Source organism: Protopterus annectens, chromosome 3.part0, assembly GCF_019279795.1.
Source record: "Protopterus annectens isolate FY-2018-M chromosome 3.part0, PAN1.0, whole genome shotgun sequence".
Classification (NCBI taxonomy): domain Eukaryota; kingdom Metazoa; phylum Chordata; order Ceratodontiformes; family Protopteridae; genus Protopterus; species Protopterus annectens.
In genome coordinates, this window is record NC_056731.1 from 940,299,969 (window position 1) to 940,324,328 (window position 24,360).

A 24,360-nucleotide genomic window follows, 5' to 3' on the forward strand; every position below is an offset into this window, starting at 1 on the left:
CATGGAATCAACAGTCAACTGTTTGGACCAGTGGGGCGGGTCTTCAGGTCCATTTTGTCCAGCCCCCAGGGGACAAGTTCTACGTTGTCTGGGGCCTTCCGGGCATACCGCACGATCAGCTTAACAAGCTCAGCTGCAGGTGAGGTCAACCATTAAGTAGATGGCCAGGCACGGAAGGCCTGCACGAACACCAATTCCTCAGAAGGGTTAGAGGACTTCCAGTCTCCCCGCTGCTTGAGGATTTCAAGAATGTCTCCGAATGAGATGATCTGGGTGAGACCGTGGGGACCCTTCTCCCTCATCACAATCGGTGCCTTCAGTGATAGATTCCTCAGGGGAATCAAGGTGCTTCCTCTTGCACCGTTTCTTCCAGGGTAGTTCCCCAGTGGGATCTTCTGAGGATGACTCCAGAGAAAGGGTACCCTTCAAAGGGAGGTCTTGCGGCTCCCGTTCCCAGGATCCCGAAGTAGGGGGTTTGGACAGCTGCATGCTGGGGGGGGGGTTCCTGATGCTGATGTCATTGATGCTGATTGCGAGCCTGCGGGAGGCAAGAACCCTCTCCATCACCTGGAAAGCAGACCCACCCAAGGAAGGATGGGAGCCCGGAACAGAGAAGGACAACCTCGGAACTGGGGTCACACTCCACCCTGAGGAGCCCACCTCCAAGTGAAGAGCTCCGAGAGGACTGGAAGCCATCGGAGCCGTGGACATAGACAGCGCCAGCAAAAAAATAGGTACCAAGGTGCCAACAGTCCTAACACTGTCCGAGAGAGCACTGGCTCCCACTGAGGCGATGCAGCAAGGGAGGTCGGTGCCGACAGGGACAAATCCGCAGTCAGAGCTGAGACTGTATGCACCGGGGTGTGCATCGGTACCAGGATCTCCGGGAACTGGGTAGAGGCCGGTGGAGGATAAACAGGAGATTATGCTGTGAACGATTCAGAGCCTAGCTGGAGTGGGTAATCCCCTAGCTGCCAGAAGTTGGTCCACAACCCGCACTATGTCCAGTTCAGAAAGGCTCCTGGTGGATCTAAAGGAGGTTGCTGAAGGAGAATCAAATCTTTCAAGAAAGGGCTAAAATGATGCCCCAAAAAAGGGTTGCACATTGGAGAGTATCTGGTTCTTGGGAGATATTTGAATTTAGGAGCAGATGTCATAATTTGTGGAGCCAAAAAGCTATCGGCACTGTGGCCGAGGATGGTGCTGAAGCAGGTACAGTTGTGGAAGCCAATGTCGGAACCAAGGACGGCACTGAAATCTGTGGTGCCGAAGCTGGAACCGAACTAGGAGTCAACATCATAGACGGCACCGAGGGAGAAGACACAGGGCCTAGTGCCAAAGAGGTCTGCACCGAGGGCGCCAGAGAAGCACGCAGCTGACTTGGTTCCGTAAGTGACGGAGATGTAGGAACAGAGTGACTCAGTTTTTCCTTGTGTTTTTTGGTCTTTGGAGGGGGTGAGACCTCCAACTCAGATAGAGCCTCCGAAAAAGGCGTTTTAATTAAACCTTTAAAAATAAGCTTATTTTTATGCTTTGCTAGAGTGCGATTGCTAAAACTAGCACGAATGTCACAATCAGCTTTAATATGGTCCACACCCCTACAGTAAACACAGAGTGTGGCCGTCCGAGTTGGACATCTTACGCCTACACTTGTCACACCGTTTAAACCCTAATTTAACTTTGACATAGTACAGGCAACAAAGGGGTATCCTAAAAGAAGCAACAATAAAAAGGAAAGAAAAGGGATAGAATACAAACAATGGTATTTAAAAAATTCCACAAGTGGTAAAGAAAGGCCTACCAAAAGCAGGAGAGAGGGACAGTACCAACAATGGTAGAAATTTAATTACCAAAGGTAAAGGGTAGAAAATAGAAGTAGGTTATAGGCAATAGTGAGAAAAGGCTAAACTGACTAAAAAACAAAGTTTGAAGAGAAACTACACCAAAAATCACAACTTTCCACTTAGCTTTGAGAGAGATGGCTAGAAACGTGGCAAACGAGATCTGGAGAGACTATGAGAAGGGCATTATGGGTAGGTCTTAGCTGAGAGTTTTTGGCTGGGGCGAGCTTGGAAATGGCTGTCAGTTCCAAGGACAGAACCGAAGTCCTAACAGTAAAGAATGAATAAAGATTTACAACATCAGATGGGATATTATAAAATCTACAGAAAACCACAGAATTTTGACAGTATCCATCATTTTCTAAAAAACATTAAAATAATAAAATCTCTCAATCTGGAAGAGCAATGCTTCTACATAAATTAAAATAATAAAAGCCACGTTAAGATAGCACCGTGGTGCAACAGTCAACACTGCTGCTTCACAGTGCATGGTATTCCAATTCAGTCAGGATACATTTTTATGGAATCTGCATGTCTTCCTTCCTACTACTTTACTTCTAGATCTTTAAACAAAATAATACAATACAAATATCCTCCACTCAGGACATACTTAAAGTGATCCATCTAATCTTTTTTTTTTCCTTATTGCTGGCTACAAAAGTTTATGACCCGAGCTGAAATCAATAAAGAGTTGTAGTCTAGACCAATTACATTTTAAGGCACGGGAAAACACAGACACATCAATCACAAACTTTCACTCCGGTGAAAGGTTAACCAATGACAGCATTTGTGGACACTTCAAGTAAAGTATAATAGATGGTGTTACTAGGTACAAGGGACACCACTTAAAAACAAGACAGTTTCTGTTAAAGATTTTTTTCAGCTGTACAATAAACAATTGGCTGGTTTGTATAACTTTCAATTACTGCATTCTGATACAGAAAAAGCAACAAAAGTATAAGAAAACTGCACTACATGAAGCATGCTATGCTGATTAGGGTTCATTGACTGGGTAAATTTGGTAAATAACTCGTGCTCAAACTCACTTGCCCAAGGGTTCCTCGACTTCATTAACTTCAGTGCCCTGGACCAGCTGGTTGACAACCCCAACAAGGGGTGCCAACATCCTGGATCTGATACTTACCAATATGGGGACTGCTGCAGCACCCCCACTGTGAGGACTTCCCTGGTGAGATCTGACCACAAATCAGTCTCATTTGAAGTAACTATCACACCCGACCTCCCCTGCCCCAGGAGCAACTAGACTAAAAAACTTCTCCAAAGCAGATTATAACCTCTTATGGGATGGCATAAATGTACCCCATGGCATCCCTACCTTGTATCACTAAATAGCAGGTCGTAAATGCCCTAAGGCCAAAAACACAGCATCTATGGGACCTGAGAACATCTCCGGCTGCGTCCTACATGGGGCCCAACAAGAACTAGCAACACCATTGGGTACTCTTCAATCATAGTCAAAGGACCAGCTTTGTCCCAGCTGAATGGAAAACAGCCATTATCCCTTTGCACAAAGGTGGTGCTTCCACTGACCCCAGGAACTACAGACCTATTAGTCTGACTAGCCTCATCTGCAAGCCCATGAAGCGAATCATCACTGACCTTATCAACAAAGATACAAGTAATCTCTAAACACTTGACCCTACACAGTTTGGATTTGTCAAAGGGAGATCATGCCTGTTAAACCTGGTGGATGACTGAGACAGTCAACAAGGCTCTGGATGAGGGGAAATCTGTGCATACAGCCTACCTAGACTTAAGCCAAGGCTTTTGACACTATCCCCTACTCAGGCATCATTAAACTCAACCAGCTAGGTATCAGCCCCTAATATTTTTAGGTGGGTCGCTCACTGATAGAACCCATACAGTCAAAATAGGGAATATATAGGGATAAATAGGGAATCCACCTCCAACAGCAGATCTGTAATCAGTGGTGTTCCACAAGGATCAGTCCTGAGACCTCGCATGTTTGGAATCTATTTCTCTGAAGTATAAGCAAAAACTAAAGGTCTGCGGCTGGCAACATTTGCTAAGGACTGCAAACTGGGAGCAGTAATTGAATCTCCTAACAATGTCAAAACTCTACAAGAGGGTCTTACGCAAACAAATGACCGGTGCCAAAGTCATGACTTTAAACTCAATGCAAAAAAAATATATCATCATCCCTTTTGGTCAGAGAGATGTTCCTGCTAACTACCACATCAATAGCAACACCTTATGTATGCACTCAGTGGTGAGAGAGTACAGTTGTGTACACTTACCATAAATGTAGACTGGGTGTCTTCACTGTTGCAGTAGTCACATTTGGGTTAACCCTGCCAGGGTAGCCCTCGACCAGTCCGAATACCAGAGGCTTAGTAGTTCTGCGTTGGTTGCTGTCGCTTGATGACTGACGTCAGGTCGTCAGTAGTATAAAGTAAGGCAGCTGAAGCCATTACAATCGTTTTTCTTGCCCTAACATGTCTGGAGTCCCAAAGTAGGAGGCCATGTTCTGGTGGAAGAACCCAATCAGTGGAAAATAAATACCAATATGTCCCTTGCAAGTAAAGAAAGAGAATAAGGGGGATGGAGGGAGGAAACCAGGACCTCAACAGTGAATACACTCAAACATCTACATTTATGGTAAGTGTACACAACTGCACTAATGTTGTTTGTTTCACTGTTGCAGTCATCACATTTGGGTAAATTCCCAAAGCTGAGGAAAAGGGTGGTGGCAGTCAAGGAAACTAGGGGCTGGCTAGGATGCCCTGCAAGATTGCAGAGGCAAACCCTGCCCTGGATTTGGAGGAGAGGCAGGTGGTAATGCTTGGTAAAAGTGTGAAGAGAGGTGGCAGCCTCAAGGATGTCCCTGGTGAGGACTCCTCTTAGGAAAGCTGCAGAGGTGAGGGCTGCTCTGGTGGAGTGTGTCCTGAACCCCTTGGGGGGAGGCTTTCCATGCTGCTTGTAGAAGAAATTGATGCAGTGTGCTATCCATTTGGAAATTATTTTCTTGGAGATGGCTTTGCCTTCTGTCTCTGTAGCAAAGCTAACCAGTAATTGGTCAGACTTTCTAAAGGATTTAGTGCTGTCCAGATAGAATCTGAGCTGCCTGTGCACATCTAGAGAGTGAAGAATCCTTTCTCCCTTGTTCTGGGGATTAGAAAATAAGGTGGGCAGATGAATGGATTGGTTAAGAGGCACACTGGACACCACTTTGGGCATGAAGGATGAGTTCGTTCTGAGGGATACCCTGTTTGCTTAGAAGATGAAGGATTCCACAGCCATGAGTGCTTGCAGCTCAAAGACTTCTGACTGAAGTGACGTCCAAAAGGAAAGCTGTTTTCAGGGAGAGAAATTTTAGCTCTACAGAAGAACCTGGTTCGAAAGGGGGCAGGGTGAGGTTTTCCAAGACAAAGCAAGGTCCCAAGCTGGTGTTGGTCCCCTTCTGGGGGGGCCTCAAGTTGCTAGCCCCTCTGAGAAACTGATCAAAGGGTGTGAGAAAAGGGGCTGCTCAGTGGGGAAAATGAGCAGAAATAGCAGAGGCATGGATTTTTATAGAGGAGAAAGCAAGACCACTGTGTAGTAGGTCAGCTAAGTAATCCAGGATGACAGGAATGGATGGCTGTGCCAGATTTTGGTCCCTTAGCCTGGATCCATGTGCAGAACCTTTTCCATTTATCTGCATAAGACTTTCTGGTTCTAAGATGTCTGGCCATGGATGACATCCATAACTGGTTTACTTAGAAAGGCAAATTGATCCAGGGTTGGGGAATAAGCCAAGCTGCCAAATTGAGGGTCTGCAATTTGGGATGCATGAATTCCCCTTCCCTCTGGGTCAGGAGGTTTGGAATCTGAGGAAGATGCCATGGGGGCAGCGGAGACGGGCTGCACAGTAAGGGGTACCAGTGTTGTAGGGGCCAGTCTGGATCTATAACAATGGTCCTTGGTTTTTCCTCCCTTATTTTGAGCAGTACCCTTAGGATGAGAGGTATGGGATGAAAGGCACAGACCGATAGAGATTGACCCAGGGGAAGGACAGGGTATCCACTTTCCAAGCCATGCAATGATGCTCCCAGGTGCAGAATTTTCTGAGCTGCTGGTTGATGTGGGGGGCAAAGAGGTCAACCTTCGGGGTTCCCCCATTTCTGAGTGATTAGGGTGAAGGCACTTCTGTTGAGTTGCTGCTCGTATGGGTCCAGAAGGTTTCTGCTTAATTGGGCTGCCAGAGAGTTGAGAGCCTGGGAGGAATTGTGCTAACAGGTGTAGTTGCATGGAAGAGGCTGTGAGCCAAAGGGTCATGGCCAGCCTGCATAGAAGGTAGGAGTGAGTCCCTCCCAGTTTGTTGATGTACCACACCACAGTGGTGTTATCTGTTTTATCAGGAGAATCCCTGGAGAGAGAAGGGGTTTGAAAGCTATCAAGGCATGCTGCACCGCCATCATCTCTTTTTGAATGATGTGCAGAGGGATTTCCTGAGGGCTCCATTGGCCCTGTATGCACCTACCATCCAGGTGTGGCCCTCAAGCGTAGTCTGATGCATCTGTGGTGAGGGTCTGGGCAGCAGGGGGTGGGAAGAAAGGCAGTCCTTTGTTGTGGCAGCATGTTGTTGCCCACCAAAGAAATTCCTTTCTGAGACTAGGAATTTTAGGCAGAAGAGTTTCCAGGTCTTGAGAGTGTTGACACCAAAGGCTCTTTAGGTACCACTGAAGTTTCCTTATGTGCAGTCTGGCACATGGACTGAGTAATATGCAAGATGCCATGAACCCCCAGAGCTTGCAGGATCTTCCTTGCAGATACCTGGCACCTGGTGGTTAGTTGAGAGAAGTAAGTAGTCAGGAAAATTTGTTTCTCTGGTGTAAGGAATGCCATCTGGGATGCTGTGTCCAGACTTACTCCCAGGAAGATTATCCTTTGGGTGGGGGCACCTGTTTGGGTTTCTTTTTGTTGATTGTGTATCCCAGGGAGGTTAGGAGCGTCTTTGCAAAGGCCAGGTGCTTGAACAGCTTTTCCTGGCTGTCTGCCTGAATAAGACAGTCGTCTAAGTATGGGTAAATTTGAATATTTCTTCATCTGCAAAATGCAACATCCGGAGCCAGACATTTTGTGAAAACTCTGGGAGCAGTAGATAAGCCAAAGGGAAGTGCAGAGAACTTAAAGTGTTGAGATCCTGCCCTGAAGCAGAGATATTTTCCTGCATGATTCCCTGATAGGAATGCAGAGGCAGGCTTCTTTTAGATCTAGGGTGGCTAACCAAGTGTCCTTAAAGAGCATGAGCAGAAGCTGCTGGAGGGTGAGCAGTTTGAATTTTGGGAGGAAGGTGCTTGGAATTGATAGATCGAGGATGGGGTGCCAGGTGCCCTCTTCTGGGCACCAGAAAAAGTCTCGAGTAGAAGCCTTGGCCTATCTGTTCTGCAGGAACTTGCTCTACTGCTCTCATAGAGAGAAGGGAAAATATATGCTTTTGAGCCTCTGCCCACTGATTTGATGGTAGATCTGGGAATCCTTTTGGAGTTGGAAGAGTATGGAAGGAGAATTTGTATCCCTGAGATAAAATGTTCAGAACCCATTCGTCCATGGTTATGGTGGCCCAGGTGCTTGAGTGAAATGAGAGTTTTCCTCCTGGGGTAAGTGAAGGTGGGCAGAGGGAGGAGGAAGAGGATGAGTCATTGTGAGTTCTTACCATAAGGGGGAGGCTTAGAACTCCCTGGTTTTGAAGCAGAGGTAGTCCACTGCTTAGATCTCTGCATTCCCTGGGGCTGCTGTCTGGGTGGTCATTTCCACGGGGCCTAGGTTGAGTTGGTTTACTTGGAGCAGGAAAGGATCAGTGCTTGGAGGGACAATGCCTGCTGAACCTAGGGGGCTGGACTTGAAAGAAATCCTTAGTTGTTTGCATAGATTTTGCTTTTTCTTCCATCTTTTTTAGTACCTCTTCTGCCTTAGTACCAAATAAGTTGTCTGTGTGCAAGGGGGCATCCGACAATTTAGATTCGACATGGTCTGGCAGGGGTTGCTCCTTAAGTCATGCATGTCTTCTAATAACAGATTCAGTGACTGCTGCCCTACAAGAAGCTTCTAGGGTGTCAAAACCACAGTGTAAAGTGTGTTTAATTACTTGGCTTGCAGAATGCATCAATTCTTGTAGGTGTTTAGATTCTGTCCAAGCAGGAAGGGAAGACATTTTTTTGTTTAAGGAGTTTCAGGTTATGTTGGTGAAATTTCAGCATATGGAACTGACAATTTAGTGCCCTGATAACAAGAGTAGCTGAGGTGTATACTTTTTTACTCCATCTGTCTAATGCTCGGGAATCCCTGTCTAAGGGTGTGGGATTAATTCCTTTTGGCCCTTGAGAAATGACCACAAGGTCAGCTGTTGGATTTTTAAAAAAGATATTTGTGTGTCAGGGACTCTAAAGTACCTGTCAGGTTTTCTGGGAGCAGGAGGTAGGGCATCAGGAGTCGAGCTGGATTCAAGGAAAACATCATCCACCACATGCAGGACTGGGGGGATGGAAAAGGATCTGTGTTGCGGAAGATCTAAGAATTCCATGAGTCTCTTTTTAGACTGAGGGTAGTCCTGACTTTCCCATTGTAAATGTTCCCTTAAAATATGCAGGGTTTCCCAAAAGGGGAGAGGCTGAAGGAATGCAGTCCTCTGCATCAGAATCCTCAAGTGGAGAGGGGTTGCATGTCTTCATAGTCAGATGCATCAGATTCACCTGACTCTTGTTCTGACAGAAGTACAGGGGACAGATCTCTTCCTTTTTAAGGGGGTAGCTTGGTTTCTCCTGATCAGCATAAGGTGATCTGCCATTTTAAGCATTTGAGACTAAGGTAAGACAGCAGGCACTTGAGTGGGTTATTGGTTTCTTGGGTGTGGTTCAAACCCTGGGCCTGAGAAACTCGATTTTTGAAAGAACGGTAGTCGCAAAAGAAGACGTCTGTGTCGAGATTTGGTAGTGCGAAGGACTTCCTCGGAAGCCGGTGCCTGCTCAGCGGTTCCGGACCCATCCAAGGTTGAGATGACTGCAGGATCCTTAGTTGAAGAGTTTTCCGGCATACTGGACTCTGAAAGTTCTCTGAATCAAGAGAAGCAGGCATCAGGGGCTGCGAAAGCACCTTACTGAGGACCGGAGGACTGAAGACTAGCTTAACGGAAACGTCGTCGGTAGGTTTGGACCTGTGTGGTATGTCTCTGTCTTTACCTTTACGTTTTTTCGGAAGATCTGCTGTTGAACGTCTTACTGAAGCCATATCAGAATTAGAAGAATGTAAATGAAAGTATCTGGCTACAATAAGGGCCCGACGAAGGATAGTTCTGGCATTAAAGCACAGAAGAGACAACGGGGGATGTCATGGACTGGGCCTAAACAAGTGACGCAGTAAGAGTGGAATTCTCGGTGTGGTTTTTGCTTTCCACAGGCGAGACAATTTTTTCTGACATTGGTTAGTGCAAGAAAAAAGGATCCCCAACTGGGTACTTAACTTTAGACGACTTCAACTTCAATTCGGAGATGAAAACTCAGGTAGCGGACTGGCACTCGTTCAAACTGCTTCTGCTTCGGGCTCCAAGGCAAGAAAGACTGATGCAATGGTGTCAGCTGCCTTACATTACACTACTGATGACCTGACGTAAGTCCTCAAGCGACAGCAACTGACACGGAAATACTAAGCCTCTGGTATTCGGGCCAGCTGAGGGCTACCGTGGCAGGGATAACCCAAATGTGATGACTGCAACAGTCAAACACGAAGAACATCTGGTCACACAAGTTGACAGCAACCTTACCTTTGATGGCCATGTCTCCAAAGTGGTAAGAAGAGCATTCTATATTGCTCATCTCATAGGTAAGGGCACTGCCTCCATTAAAAAAAAGTTATAACCTCCCTGTACTCTTCCATCATCATCCCAATAACTGAGGACAACGCCCCTTTTGGAATGTACCTTTCCAAGCACCCGCAGCAACTGGAGAGACCACAAAGGTTCCTCACGAGGAAAATTCAAGGTCTTTAGCATCTTTCCTATGTGGATTCACTGAAATCATTGTCACTTTATTATTTTTCATACAGACTACTCAGAGATGATCTTGGCCTGGTGTACAAGGTAATCCATGACCTTGCTTTACTGTAAATGCTGCATATCCGCAAGTCAAATGGCACACAGATTACTCGCTCTAAAGACCTTAACCTGGTATGTGATATTAACAGAACCTGCTGAAGGGACAGATTGTTCTCCCAGAGGTTACCACACCTTTGGAACAAACTCCCACTTCATTGGCCCTCTTCATACTCAATCTGAACAATTGGATAGGTAAGCATAAATTCACCTCAGGAGTTCCACTTGTGTCTCTCTTGGACAATAGGTGGTGATTGGGGAAACAATGACAGAACTTGACTATGCTTGTAAGAACCCTAGGGCCATTAGCCTAGTAACTTCCTATGATCCTATAAAATAAACAGATGCAAAAATGGGGTTATTAAAAACTCCATCCTCAAATGTTTTTAACATTATGCCAGAGTTTACTGCCAGCTCAGCAGCATAAATAGCTCTCCAACAATGATCAGGAGACCCATGCTCAAGCAGCTGGCCCAGCATTTGATACAGCTGGCAGAGGGAACCCTATGCAGTTCTGCAGGTACTCAACTCATCACCATCAGGGGCAGGATCAGAGCCATCAATATTCCCCCAGTTACTGGGATGCCAGTGGCAATCCTCACTGGTGTCAGAATGATGGCTTCACTGAGAGGCTTTTACCCCCATACAGTACAGAGTACACACCTCATACTAGAGTACAAATGGGCCGAGACTGATGGGGAGAGCTTGATGGTCAGCAGGCTTGTGGGCAAAAAGACAAAGCCAAAAAAAAAGATGCTACTGTTACTTTTCTCCTACAAGGTAACACAGATTGTTGCTTACTGCTTACACACTCTTCCATACATCATTTCAGCATTTTTTTTTTATTTAAATCTCACTTTGTTTCAGAGAGGAATTTGTCTCAGCCTGCATGATATGATGTAGGTTAGACAGGAGAGATTCTGTAGTTTTCAGTGGTCACTGATCTGTTCTGCCTCCAGAGGTTCTCCTGTTGAGGTCAGTAAAATGTTAAACAGCTGCTTCTGGGAATTGCTTGTGAAGAGAATTTTTTACATGCAAAATAGGGATGAGTCATAATGCAACATTACATTAACAAACTAGAAACTGCTCTCATTTTAAGACAGCGAAAGGTTGCTTTTATCTAGCTAACTACAAAATAAAGCACAGTGTCAGAAATATAGGCAGCTTTCATTTACCTTGCTAGTGCTTTCTAGTGTCAGCTTTCATTCACTCAGGACTAAGCAAGCTAACAATTTTGACAACTTTTAAGTGTTTCTTTCTTCTTTTAATGGACTATAGTTTTGAGCACCTCCCTCTTTGCACTGAAAAAATGTAAATGGGCCATTAAAGGTTAGGATAGGGGTGGTCAACTTTTTGAATTAAATTCTCTAACAAAAGCTTAATAATCTGCTGTATTATCCTCTTTCAGGCAACTACTAAGTAAACCAGGACATATTTGTAAAGCTTCAGAGTTGCAAAAGCCACCAATCATTTCTGTAAGGCTTCAGAATGGCAAACATTTAAATTCTCATGGAGGCAATATTTAAATAAAATTCCTTTTACTGTCCTCACCTGTCTGTCCATAGGCAAATATACAAGCATTGTATCCCTGAAATGCATTTTCGAGAATTCCATCTCCAAGGCACTTGAACACTATTTCTTGACCTAGAAAAACAAATAAAAACTATTTTACAAATGCTTAACTTGTTCAATCTGAAACTCATGTTGAACAGTACAGTCAGACAGTACTTCAGGCTGAATATCAAATACTTCTGTAAACCATTAATGAGCTCAATTCTGTACAACTGCTACAAACCACTACATATCTGAAAATTTCACTATGCCTTTAAACATCGACAAGTATGCTTCAGTTATAAGCGATTCCTGCCTTCCCACATTGGGTGCATATCACAAAAAAAGCAAATGCATGATATGCAGACATGGAAAATACTCTTCCCAGCAGGTAATAAAGTAGCAGTTTCCAAGAGGAAATTAGTATTTACACACAAAGAGACACGGGGCATCACTTCAACAGCGACAGTCAAGGTTCACACCTGCTGCAGTTCTTCCATACCACAAACACATATACATATGGCCAATTTAGTGTGTCCAATACACCTACTGCATGTCTTGAAGTGTGGGAGGAAAACCAGAGTACCTGTAGGAAACTCATGCTAACACAGAGAGGAGGACATACAGACACCTCAAAGAAGGCACCCCGGCCAAGAATCTCAACAGAGAACTTTTTTCTGAGAGGCAACAACCCTATATGCTGCACGACTTTGCCAACCCCTAAGAGGAGACTCTGGAAAGGAGATGTGTAAAACAAACCCACATAGTTCAAATAACTCGATCCTCAAAGTAAATATGTTGTTATATGAGGATTGAGATATCAGGGACTCTACAAGCCACGACCAAGATTTCATCACCTCAAAACATAACATACAAAACTCAGTCAATGAGTTACAAATGAACAAAGCAGGTACAATATCAGGGACAGCTGTAAAGGATGGGGTTATGTCTGTTCGTATGGGCAGCCATAACTCTAAATGGGCTTGCGGAAGACTTGTAAACGAGAGAGCTTGCTGTTAACAGAAGAGAGAAAATAAAGACAAGCTGAAAGATTGTTTTAGAAATCAATAAAGGAAATGATGGCCGGGAAGGAACACTGAAGTGCACTTGCATAAACAATTTACTGATTTATGGATTCATAGCTATTACAAGGCCACACCCTGCCAGAACCATTCCTTCAGGCTGCTCCTCTTTTCTAAAGGATGGTCATCCTAATCAATCCTGGAGTAAATTCGTGGATGTCAATCCAGACACTACGTTATGTTTAAAGGAAGATCGTGAGTCATACTGCTTAACATGAAGGCTAAGTTTGTTCCAGTGGGTTGGGAGGTGTTGGGTTATAAACTTGTCACTCCATGTCATTTTAGTGATCTGTTAGTGAAGATTTAAGTCCTTTGTTCTACTACTGGTGGAGATAATGGACTTGTGGAGATGCAGGATGTCCAGGATAATCCGGTCTCTAATGGTGTGGTAAATCAACAGGCCAATGATTGAAGGGTTAGAGCTTCAGGCCTCTCTTGATAGCTCAGAGATTAAGCCTGTGATCAATTTGGTTAGGAACTTTTGGGGTGTAATCTTTTAACATGTTTAGTGAAATACATCTTAAAAGGAGGTGTACGTAACTGACCTAATCAATGCAGAGTATAAACAGCGTGATTATCTCTAGACCTTGTTGCTATTCCTTTGGCATTTAGCTGGGCTAAAATAAAAGGATTTATTGACAAAGGCTGCCACAGGATAGCCAAAAGAGAAGGGGCTATCAACCCAAGTATTTAGGTACCCAACTACATTTTTATTTTGTAATGTTGTGCTGTCTTGTACAGTATGATGGGGGGGGGGGCTACCATCAGTGATGCTACATTTTTTAGCATTTAAGTTTGAGCCCATTTGTAGTACATTGAGAGTTTATTATGGAAGAGCTCATTCTGGAGGGTTTGAGTGTCATAGGGTGACTTATCTACAAACTCCAGTTTGTAGTCTTCAGGTTTTGTTAGCCAGATGCCTTGGCTCTCTGCTTGAAGATCTGAAAAGGAAATAAGAAAAAGAAGCAGTCTAAGTCCTGAATGACATCAATGGTCACCTTCATACTTTCTAATGAGACACCTGTAACTCACACTATGTGGGTTTGGTCTTTCAGTTATTTTGATATCCACCTTACCACATATGGGAAGATTTTTAAATGTTACCTTGTGTACGATGCCAGCATAGAGCATGGAGTTAAATGTCTTAGTTAGGGTCAAGACGTGCACTGCAATAGCACCATCTACAGCCTTCATGACACTTTTGAAGAAGTTTACAAGACTAAGTAGACCGGTTCTACACTTCACAAAGGCAAAGCCAAACTGTTGGGTGTCAAGTTTAATAAAATTCATGACATTACAGTTTATGACGTTAGTTGTAGCACATTCCATGGCTCTGCTAAGGATCATAAGGCTGTTACGTCTAATTACCTGGGTCAGTTAATAAGGCCACTCTCATGGAGAAGCAACTTCACTGCAGTGTGCCACTCATCAGTACAAAACCAGCATCTAAAATTAGGTTAAACAGTTTAAGGAGAGTGGCTGCAAAAGTATGTTCAACAGTATTAAGCAACCAGGTATACTGTTAATTCCCATGGAGGAAGTACTTTTGGTATTGGTTAGCATTTTCAGTAAATGATTTTTAGAGATCATTGGTGTAGTAAGGGACTTGGATATTCTAATTTAAGGCATTGAAAAAATGTCACAGGGTAAAGGCTGGCACTAAATTTGCTTTCCAAGATTTTGGCAATATTTACTGGGGTAAGAGAAGGTGTTGTTATGAATAAGTTCAGACCAATGAAGTGTATTTTCTTAACTTTACTAATGCAGCTAAAGAATGATGAATAATTATCTTTGGCATCAGAAGTCTGCCCAAGTTCAAAGGCTCATTTAGTGGACATAACAGTGCTCTTCTGGTTTTTTTCCCTTATGCTTTTGATATCATTGAGAACAGGGATATGAATTCAGACTTAAGCAGAAGCATGGAATAAGTATAATCTATAAAGACATCAAATCAATGAAAGTGCATCAGTTATAAACTAGGAAGAGGACAGAAGGGACAGTAACTAACAGAAGAGAGAATCGTTCACGTTAACCTACTGGAGACTTGCTCATTAACCTTTCTCCTGGACATTATATTGGATACTGAGGTAGTTCAAGTGCCACTATACTGCATGAAAATATGCAGTAAAGCTGTGTAAGCATACTAAACACAACAGATGTTGTAGTAGGACTATTAACCCAGGAAAAGTTACTGCACATGGACATCTGCCTTTCCTCTGAGACTTCCAGGGCTTTCTAGACGTCTCCAGCATAGATATGAAATGTTTAAGCCCAAATTACTGGCTCAACATAAGTCTAGAAGTAGGCAATAGAATTATAAGTCTTGGCTGTGGCCATAAGAGTAGAAGGCAGTACTACAGCAGGGATCCTACTACCTGAACCCATTATGGCAAGTGAACTCACACAGGTGAACCATGTTCATTTTAAGGATCGCTGCTACAGTAGGACTACGCATCCATTTGAATAGTACTATAGTTAATTGCTCTCATATTCTCAGTTCTTTTATCAAAGTTGTATGGCTAGGAGCACAACCTAACCTAAATAACAGTCTGCAATATCCAGTGAGATACCATGCCTAATATGTGCTTGCTCTTGGACTACCCTCGGGAGAAAAGGCTTTGGAAGGCTTTCTAGAGGAAACAATGGCCCCTTGCACACCTTCTGTGTGAACACAAACCCTTCTATAAAATGGTGAAGCCTTCCCTTCTCTACCACCCATCCATCTAAGCCACTGAACAAGAGTCTTGACTGGAGGCAGAAAGGTTACACTACAACAACGATCCTACTCAAATGTCTTGTTACATCAAGAGTTCTCACATACCTGTACTATTCTTATTTTAAGGAGCACTGCTGCAGTACAATTACTTATCCACAGGAAAAGTACTACAGCCGGCAGATGCCCAAATGGGGCAGTGGCTATTATAGCATGCCCTGCTGTCAGACTGAAGAAATAGGTTTAGTGGCTGACAAATGGAAGCACTGAGGTTCAGGTGGCCACCTCACAAATGTGTGCCATCAGTTTTAAAGAAGGCTGCTGTGGTGGCTATTTCTCTTGTAGAGAAAGAGCTTAGCTTACCGTCTAGGACTTCTTTGCCTTCCACTTTCCTGATAAAGTAATGTCCTTTGACCAGACCCTTAATGTCTCTTGGAAACAGTCCTACCTTTTTTGACTGCACAAAGGGTATGGACATTTGATCCTCAGCACAGAGACACAGAGGACTGAAGTCCTGACTCTGTCCTTGACAAATTCATGTTTCACTAGAGGCAAAGGCACTGTAGGACTGGAGTGAGCGGCTGATATCTGCTCACCCATCCTAGGCAGGGAAGGTGAGAGACAGTTCATCTCACTGCACTGGTGATATCTACAAGAGTTCAGATTAATCATGCACAGTAACAAATCTATGATGCACCATTTAACAGGGAGTTGGGCAAGTGTGGTAGTACGCATGCACCCTCTGCACACCACTACTACAGAGGCACAGGAAAAGTACAGTTTTGTACCTACCATAAATGTAGATGTCCGATAGGTATGCATCTGCAGTCCTAACATATGGGTTGTCCTGCCTCAGGCAGCCCTTCGGTCGGCCGGATTCCAAAGTCTGGGTCTGGCCTCGGCTGATGTCACACTTCACCTGTCATAGCTGCTGGGGTATAAAGGCATCAGCCGACGCCATTTTCCTCAGTGTTTCTTGCCCCAGATGCCAGGTGCCCTCTAGGAAGGTTAAATTTGGATAAATGCAAATAATTCCAAACAGTAGAAAGCAAAATATATATATACATATATACATACAAACAAATACACCATAATAGATTCCCCCAGCTAGCTAAAAGAGGGGTAAGTATCCTAGGAATACCACAGAGGGGAAGGAGGGTGGGTAATCCTGACTGCAGATGCATACCTATCGGACATCTACATTTATGGTAGGTACAAAACTGTACTATGTCCTTCAAGGATGCATCTGCAGTCCTAACATATGGGTAGAATACCATAGCCAAACTGGGGGAGGAGGCACTAAGATAAAGATGGTGTAGTTAAGATCCCTTGCAAAACAGCAGTTGCAAAACCTGCTCGGGATCTGGAGTATAAAGGAAGATTATAATGCTTGGCAAATGTATGCACGGAGCTCCAAGTAGCAGCTTCTAAAATGTCTTTGGTAGCCACTCCTCGTAGGAAAGCTGTAGTGGTGGCTGTAGCTCTTGTGGAGTGAGGCCTGATATTTTCAGGAGTTGTCTTTCCATGAAAAGAGTAGCAAAATCTAATGCAATTTCCTATCCATTTTGAGATTGTCTGTTTTGAAATTGCTTTTCCTTGCACTCCTGTTGCATATGCTACCAGAAGCTGGTCAGTTTTTCTGTTGGTCTTAGTTCTGTCCAGATAGTAGCGTAATTGTCTGTGCACATCCAAGGTATGTAGTAGTCTTCACCCCTGTTCTGTGGGTTGGGGAAGAATGTAGGTAAATGAATCGCTTGGTTCAATGATACCCTGGAGACCACTTTTGGCATAAAAGTAGGATTAGTTCTCAGAGACACTCTATCCTGATGGAAGATAAGGAAAGGCTGTACTGCCATTAATGCCTGTAACTCAGATACCCTTCTTGCTGAAGTGATTGCTAGCAGGAAAGCAGTTTTCCAAGATAAGAACTGTAAGTCTGCTGTTGCTGCTGGTTCAAAAGGGGGAAGTGTTAATTTTTCCAGTACAAAGTTGAGATCCCATGTAGGTAAATAGAAGTTATGTTCTTACCATAACGTTCCATGTTAGTTGTCTTCTTCTCGCCTTCTTCTTGCTGGATGGGTTCGGAGCCGACCCGGCTCGCCACTCTAAAGCTTCGAGAGTTGGTTCCACCCGAGGCTCCCCTTATATCCCACAATGCTAGGCGATAGTTACCTCAGATCTCGTTTGTAAGCTAACCCCAGCTTATAACAGAAACAGTATAACTGTAAAAAACAGAATCCACCTCTAACAACAGGAAGAAGAAGGGTGACCTACATCCTGAAACAAGAAATATGCATAATAGCATATAGTTAAGAAAGAGGTGGTAGAAAGAGAGGTCACGATCACAACTCCTCTAGGTCTGTCCAGGCCAGGGGAAGGAGGGTGAAGAAGAAGGCGAGAAAGAAGACAACTAACATGGAACGTTATGGTAAGAACATAACTTCTATATGTTAAGTTGTCTATCTCGCCTTCATTCTTGCTGGATGGGACCGCCCTAGCACCTTGTCCCGGTGGCCTAACGGAACAGACTCCTGAGAACAGTGGAACCAAAATTAGCTCTATGCCTAGAAGCTAAATCCAACTTATAATGGGAAATAAAAGTGTGAGGAGTAGCCCAAGTAGCCGCTGCACAAATGGTGTCAATAGGCAGTCTGTCTTGGAAGGCTAGAGAAGTAGCCAAAGCTCTGGTGGAATGGGCTTTAGGCTTATTAGGCAGTTTTTGGTGTCTAATCTCATAAACAAGGGTAATCAGAGATGTTAGCCATCTGGATAAAGATACCTTTGAAACTGGAAGTCCCTTTCTGCTTTCCGCATAGGAGACAAACAGCTGATCAGATTTTCTGAATTGTTTCGTCCTGTCCAAATAGTACCTTAATTGACGATGAACATCCAGACAGTGTAATTTTTGTTCAGACCTATTTTGAATATTCCAGAAAAAAACAGGGAGGTCAATGCATTGGTTTAGATTTGATGTTGAAACCACCTTAGGCAAAAAGGACGGGTTAGTTCGTAAGGAAACTCTGTCCTTATGGAACACAAGGTAAGGAGAACGACAACTGAGTGCTTGAAGTTCTGAAATTCTTCTAGCTGATGTGATAGCCACCAGAAAGAGAGTTTTCCATGATAATAACTTTAAGGAACATGAAGCTGCAGGTTCGAAAGGGGAAAGAATCAAAGAAGCAAGAACTAAATTTAGGTCCCAAGGAGAAGGAGGATTCCTTACAGGAGGTCTGAGAAGAAAAACTCCTTTCAAAAGGCTTTGCAGAGTTTGTGGGACATTAGGGCAGATTCAGAAATACCCACATGGAAATTAGAAATAGCTGCCAATTGAACCTTAAGAGTAGATGGAGATGAACCTGCATGGAAGAGTTCAGCAAGAAAATCGAGGACTAGTTGGATGGAAGCGGTGAAAGGATCTACGTCCTTTCCTTGTGCCCAATATGAAAATCGTTTCCACTTACTCAAATAAATCTTCAGTGGAAGATTTATGGAAGCTATCAAAATATCTCTAACAGAGTGAGATAATTGAGGATCCCTGGCTACGGTTGGAAGTGCAGGTACCACGCAGTGTGGTTCAGAGAGGGAGGGAGCGATGAAACTGACCCGACTGATGGATCAAAAGATCTGGAACTAGGTCCAGATTCCACGGTCGCTCCACAAGAAATCGATGCAGAAAGGGGAACCACACTTGTCGAGGCCAGTAAGGAGCAATGAGGATCAATGAGGCCTTCTGAGCGATAGCTTTCTGTATTACTTGAGAGATCAGTGGGAAAGGAGGAAATGCATACAGAAGTCCCCGGGGCCAAACTTGGACTAGCGTCCCTGCTGGGTTGGCCTGGTAAGGGGAATAGAGTGAAGTATTCTCTGCACTTGCTGTTTTGGGGAGTAGCAAAAAGATCGCAGCAAGGCTGACCCCACTTGAGAAAAATCTCTCTCACTACAGAGTCTTTCAGAGACCACTCGTGAGGCATGAGAATAGCTCTGCTCAACTTGTCCGCAATGTGATTGGACTTCGCGGGATGTGCGTTGCTATCAGAAAACGCTGAGAAGAAATCGCCCATTGCCACAGTCTGAGTGCTTCTCGACACAGGGGTATGATCTGGTTCCGCCTTGTTTGTTGATGTACCACACTACAGACATATTGTCTGTCTGGATTGCAATCGTTCCCAAGGGAAGAGAGTGTTGAAGGGCTTGCAACGCTAAAAGCACTGCTCTCATCTCCAGAACATTTATGTGCAAGTGGCATTCGTTTGGTTGCCACGTGCCCTGGACTGTCCTGCCCTGATAATGCCCCCACCCGATCAGGGAGGCATCCGTTGTCAGAGTAGCAACCGGAGGAGGTGGAACAAATGGTCTCCCCAACAGGAGCTGGGGAAGACATCCACCACATGAGATGCTTTTGCACGCTTGTGATCATAATGGTGTGAGACATTGGAAGTTCCTGGTATGACCATTGAGAAAAGAGCATCCACTGAAGGATCCGCATGTGGTATCTGGCCAATGGAAGGAGGGTATGGCGCTGCCATGATTCCCAACACCTTTAGAACTAACCTGGCTTTGGCTCTGTTGTTGTTGAGAAGTAGTGATACCAATTTTGAATGTCTGATATCCTTTGGTTCGTTAGTGTTGCAGACATGTTTACAGTATCTAATTTTGCCTATGTAGGTAATAGTACGACAAGACAAAATAGACTTTTCCAATTTATTGAGATACCCAGTCTTTGACAGGCGAAAAGTGTAATCTCTGGCCATCAGAAGGAGATGCTCGGTGGGAGCTGTGAGGAGCCAGTCGTCGAAATATGGAAACACCTGGAATCCTTGTCGTCTCAGGTGAGAAGCTACCACTGCCATGCATGTGGTAAACACCCGGGGCAGTGGTGAGACCAAAGGGCAGGGCCCTGAATTGAAAATGACTGGTTCCCAGCCTGAAGGAGGAATCTTCTGGAGCGTCTGTTCATTTTATGTGATAGTACGGCGTCCTGAAGATCTATAGAGCACATCCAGTTTCCTTTTCCCAATAGGGGAAGAATGGATTGCAGCGTGACCATCTTGTTTTCTTGACTGATCTGTTCAAGATACTGAGATCCAAATTGGTCTCCAGTCCCCTGTTTTCTTTGGAACTAAAAAGAACCTTGAGTACATTCCGGATCTGGTCTGCTGGCACTGGCTGAATAGCTCTTTTGCAAGCAGTTTTGAAATTTCCAAAGCTGCAAGATCCCTTTGGCCGGGTGGAACATCTGGAAGGGATTTTTGACTGATTTGGAAAGCGAAGAAAGGGAATAGAATAACCTGAAATGATGGACTGTACCCATTTGTCTTGTGTCAAGGATAGCCAGGCTTCTGGGTACAGTGACAATCTTCCCGACTGCCTCCGAAGATGGGCAGTCGGGCAACACCTCAGGGATGCTGAAAGGGCTTCTCGGAGAACGTTTCTCGATTGCCCTGGTTCTGCGGACCCCTCTGCCTCTAGGGCGGCGTCTACCATTGTTGTTCCCCTCTGCCTCTGGCGGAACCGACTCTGCGTCAGGCGAAGTCCCTTGGGATTGTTTACGGAACCATCTTTCCCCTTCTGGCCTTTGGGGTAAGGCCTAGAAGGAGAAAAACGGACTCCGGCGGCAGAAAGGGTCTTGCCATCAGTCTCGCACCTAGTCAGGGTTTCTTTCACTTGTGGAAAAAAGAGATGATCCATCAAAAGGGGAGTCCGTGAAAGACGTCTAGAAAGGATCCGCAAAATTGCATAGCCGCATCCAGGCGTGCCTACATAAGGCCACCCCTGTTCCTGCTGCTCTGCTCGCTCCATCGGGCATAAGAGGAGGCGCATGGAGGAGTTGGAAATAGAATTAAGGATAGCCAGCTGCGTGTTCATTTTCTCTTGAAACCCGGCTGTAGGGTCTCAGCATTTCACTCGCTTCTTTGATCAAGTCTCTTTGAAGACGAGTGAAATGGCACAGGTAATTCAGCCGCATAGTAAATGTCGCTGAGGAGAACATCCGCTTCCCGTACCTATCCATGGACCTAGATTCCTTGTTAGGTGGATGGACAGGCACTGAAGGATCAGCCAGTTCCTTCTTTGTGGCGGCAGCAACCACCATAGCATCCACAGAGACTCCTTTTGATAAAAATTCCTTGTCTGATGGAGCTGTGATGAATTTGGAGGGTCTCCTGGGAGTGGGGTCCACTGAATCAGGAGCCGTCCATGCCTTTTTTGCAACCACCTGCATGAGGGGGTGAAGGGGGGACACCCAGGAGGTGGAAGGACGAGAGCCAAACGCCTCAAGATACACAGATTCGTCCTCCGAAGGGTTGAGGGCTGGCCAATTTCCCCTCTGTTTAAGGATCTCCAGAATGTCTGCAAATGAGACATCTTCAGAAGGGGAACGGGGAACCCTCAGAATCATCCAGATCTGTGTCCGACGTGATAGACTCAGGTGAGTCAATGTGCTTCCTCTTGCACTTCCTCTTCCGAGGGGCTCTTCTGCCAAATCAGGAGGCCTCGAAGAGGATGAAATCCCAAAGGAGCTCCTGAGGAGTTGGCTCTCTGCGGTCAGGGATGAGGGAGTGAGTCGACTTACCCTGAGGCAGCATAGGGAGGGGCTGACGGAGCCGACTGTGGAGTAGAGCCAGGCTCTAACACACCCGCATGACCTCGAAAGCACCCCTGTCAGGCAGAGCCAGAGGTCCCCGCCCGAGGAGCTAAGGACCCCCTCGGCACCGACAGTGATGGCTCGAGGCGATGTCGGAGCCGAACTCACCAGCCGGGCACCGAGAGGGAGAGGGGTCGGACAAGGGTCCGATGCCACTCACCCTCGAGCCGACGAAGTCGGCGCGAGATTCCTCCATGGAAGAAAACGGAGCCGAAGACAATTGTCTCCGGCTCTGAGGTAACCACAGTCTCGGTTACCCGGCTCCGAGCTCAAAAGAGTCGAAGGAGGAAGGAGTTGATCCGGGACAGGCACCGACTGATGAGTCGGGCTCTGAAGCATCTGGGCTAGTGCCTCGGACTTGAGTAGTCGACTCACCACCCTCTGAAGGTCATGATCGGACAACCTCGATGACCTAGAGGAATGAGACCTTTGGCTCCGTTCAGACAGCAGGGGAGATCCTGGAGCCGAATGAACGGAGCCAAGAGAAGGTGACCTAGACCTCTTTCTGGTTGCGGCTCAAGATCTTGTCGGAGCCGACACGGGTACCTCGATAACCTCGCCCGCCGGAGCCGAGCCACAGAAACTGTGGACTGAGACTTATCGGCTCCAGCCGGAGCCGATAAAGGCAAAGGTTGAACAACCTGAGGTCTCGCTCAAGCCGGAGCAAGACCTCGATGCCTTGGAGGGCTTCCTGTTGAGACAGACAGGGAATCCTCAGGCTTCAACAAGCCTCAATATGAGCTTGTTTTCCTTTCCTGCAGGACCCTGGGGCTGAAGCCATGGCAGACAGCACAGGAGTCCTGCAGGCAAACCCCAGACAATAGACACAAGAAGTGTGAGCGTCTGTCAGAGACATTTTCTGACAGCACGCATCACACTTCTTGAATCGAGACCTTGTTTTTTAGACATAGCCTAACTGGTGAACACAAACACACACTCAAACACACCAGTTATACCCTGTCAGAAAAATTACTTTAGTAAAATTACTAAAAAATAAAGTAGAATAAACAGTAGCTTAAACTACACAAACACTCCCTAGGAAGGGAAGGCCCAAGGCCCAAGGGAAGAACTAAAGTTCTTTTAAGAAAAAACGGGAAAAAAATTAGGTCGGGATAAAGTTCAATGAACTACACTAATTTGACAATAATTAAACTAAAAAGGGGAAACAGAGTAACTTTTAATAGAAAAGCTTAAACTCACCAGGAACCGTAGAACAACCAACCTCAAGCTGTAGCGGCAACGAGATCTGAGGTAACTATCGCCTAGCATTGTGGGATATAGGAGCCTCGAGCCGGTGGAACCAACTCTCGAGCTTTAGAGTGGCCGAGTCGGAGCCGAGGTCGGCTCCGAACCCATCCAGCAAGAATGAAGGCGAGATAGACAACTTAACATAGGTGGTTTCCTTGGAGGCTTTACATTTTTGATTCCTCTCAAGAACTGCCTGAGTAGAGGATGAGAGAAGACAGGAGGATCCATGTTGTACTCTGCTGAAATTGCTGATGCATGAATCTTAATGGAGGAGTAGGACAGGCCATTGTGGAACAGTTCTGCTAAGTATTCCAGGATGTGTGCTATGTTTGCCAATGAGACATTTTCTCACTTTGCTGCACTCCAAATGAGGTATCTTTTCCATTTGGCTGAATAAGTTTTCCTTATGGAGGGTCTGCGTGCCTCCAGGATAATGTCCTTAACCCTCTGAGATAAATCTGGTTTATTTTGTTTTATGCAATATTCCAAGCAGCTAGCTGCAGTGTTTTCAAGTTTGGATTGCAGGGTCTTGTAGTTGTTCTGTGTTAGAAGTAAGGGACATAGAGGTAGAGGCCATGAGTGCGTCCGAGACATGCTTCTCAGTAGCGGGTACCAATGTTGCCTTGGCCAGTCTGGAGCTATCAGGATTACCTTTGGCTGTTGTTCTCTGATCTTCAGTAGGACTTTGTACATCAAAGGAAGAGGTGGAAATGCATATGCTGCCAGGTTTTTCCAGCTGAAGGAAAGGGAGTCCACCCTCCAGGCAAGTGGGTGGTATGCTCTTGAGCAGAATTTCTTCAATTGGTGGTTGTGTGGGGAGGCGAACAGGTCTATTGCTGGCATTCCCCATTTCTTTGTTATGGTTTTGAAGATATCTGGATGCAGCATCCATTCGTGAGCATCCGTGGTAGTTCTGCTTAAGGTGTCTGCTAGTGAATTTTCTTTTCCTGGTACAAATCTGGCCTGTAGTTGAATGTTGAGATTCAGGGCCAAATTCCACAGGTCCATTGCCATCCGGCATAGAGGATATGAGTGTGTACCTCCCTGTTTGTTGATGTACCACATGACTGTGTTATTGTCCGTCCTTATCAGCAGGTGACCTTGTTGGAGGAATGGTCTGAATGCCTGGATTGCATGTTTCACTGCCAGCATCTCCTTTAGATTTATGTGTAGAT

The 24,360-nt window shown here is 45.3% G+C and overlaps 1 protein-coding gene across 1 annotated transcript in view; it reads right to left on the minus strand.

Annotated features, from left to right (window-relative positions):
- The window catches only part of LOC122796959 (kinesin-like protein KIF13A), a 1,146,649-nt gene that overhangs the window by 724,225 nt on the left and 398,064 nt on the right, over positions 1–24,360 (minus strand). Inside the window, exon 5 of the mRNA XM_044065733.1 lies at positions 11,500–11,592. Within this exon, the coding sequence (XP_043921668.1) occupies positions 11,500–11,592 (93 nt within the window). The remainder of the gene's footprint in view (positions 1–11,499; positions 11,593–24,360) is intronic.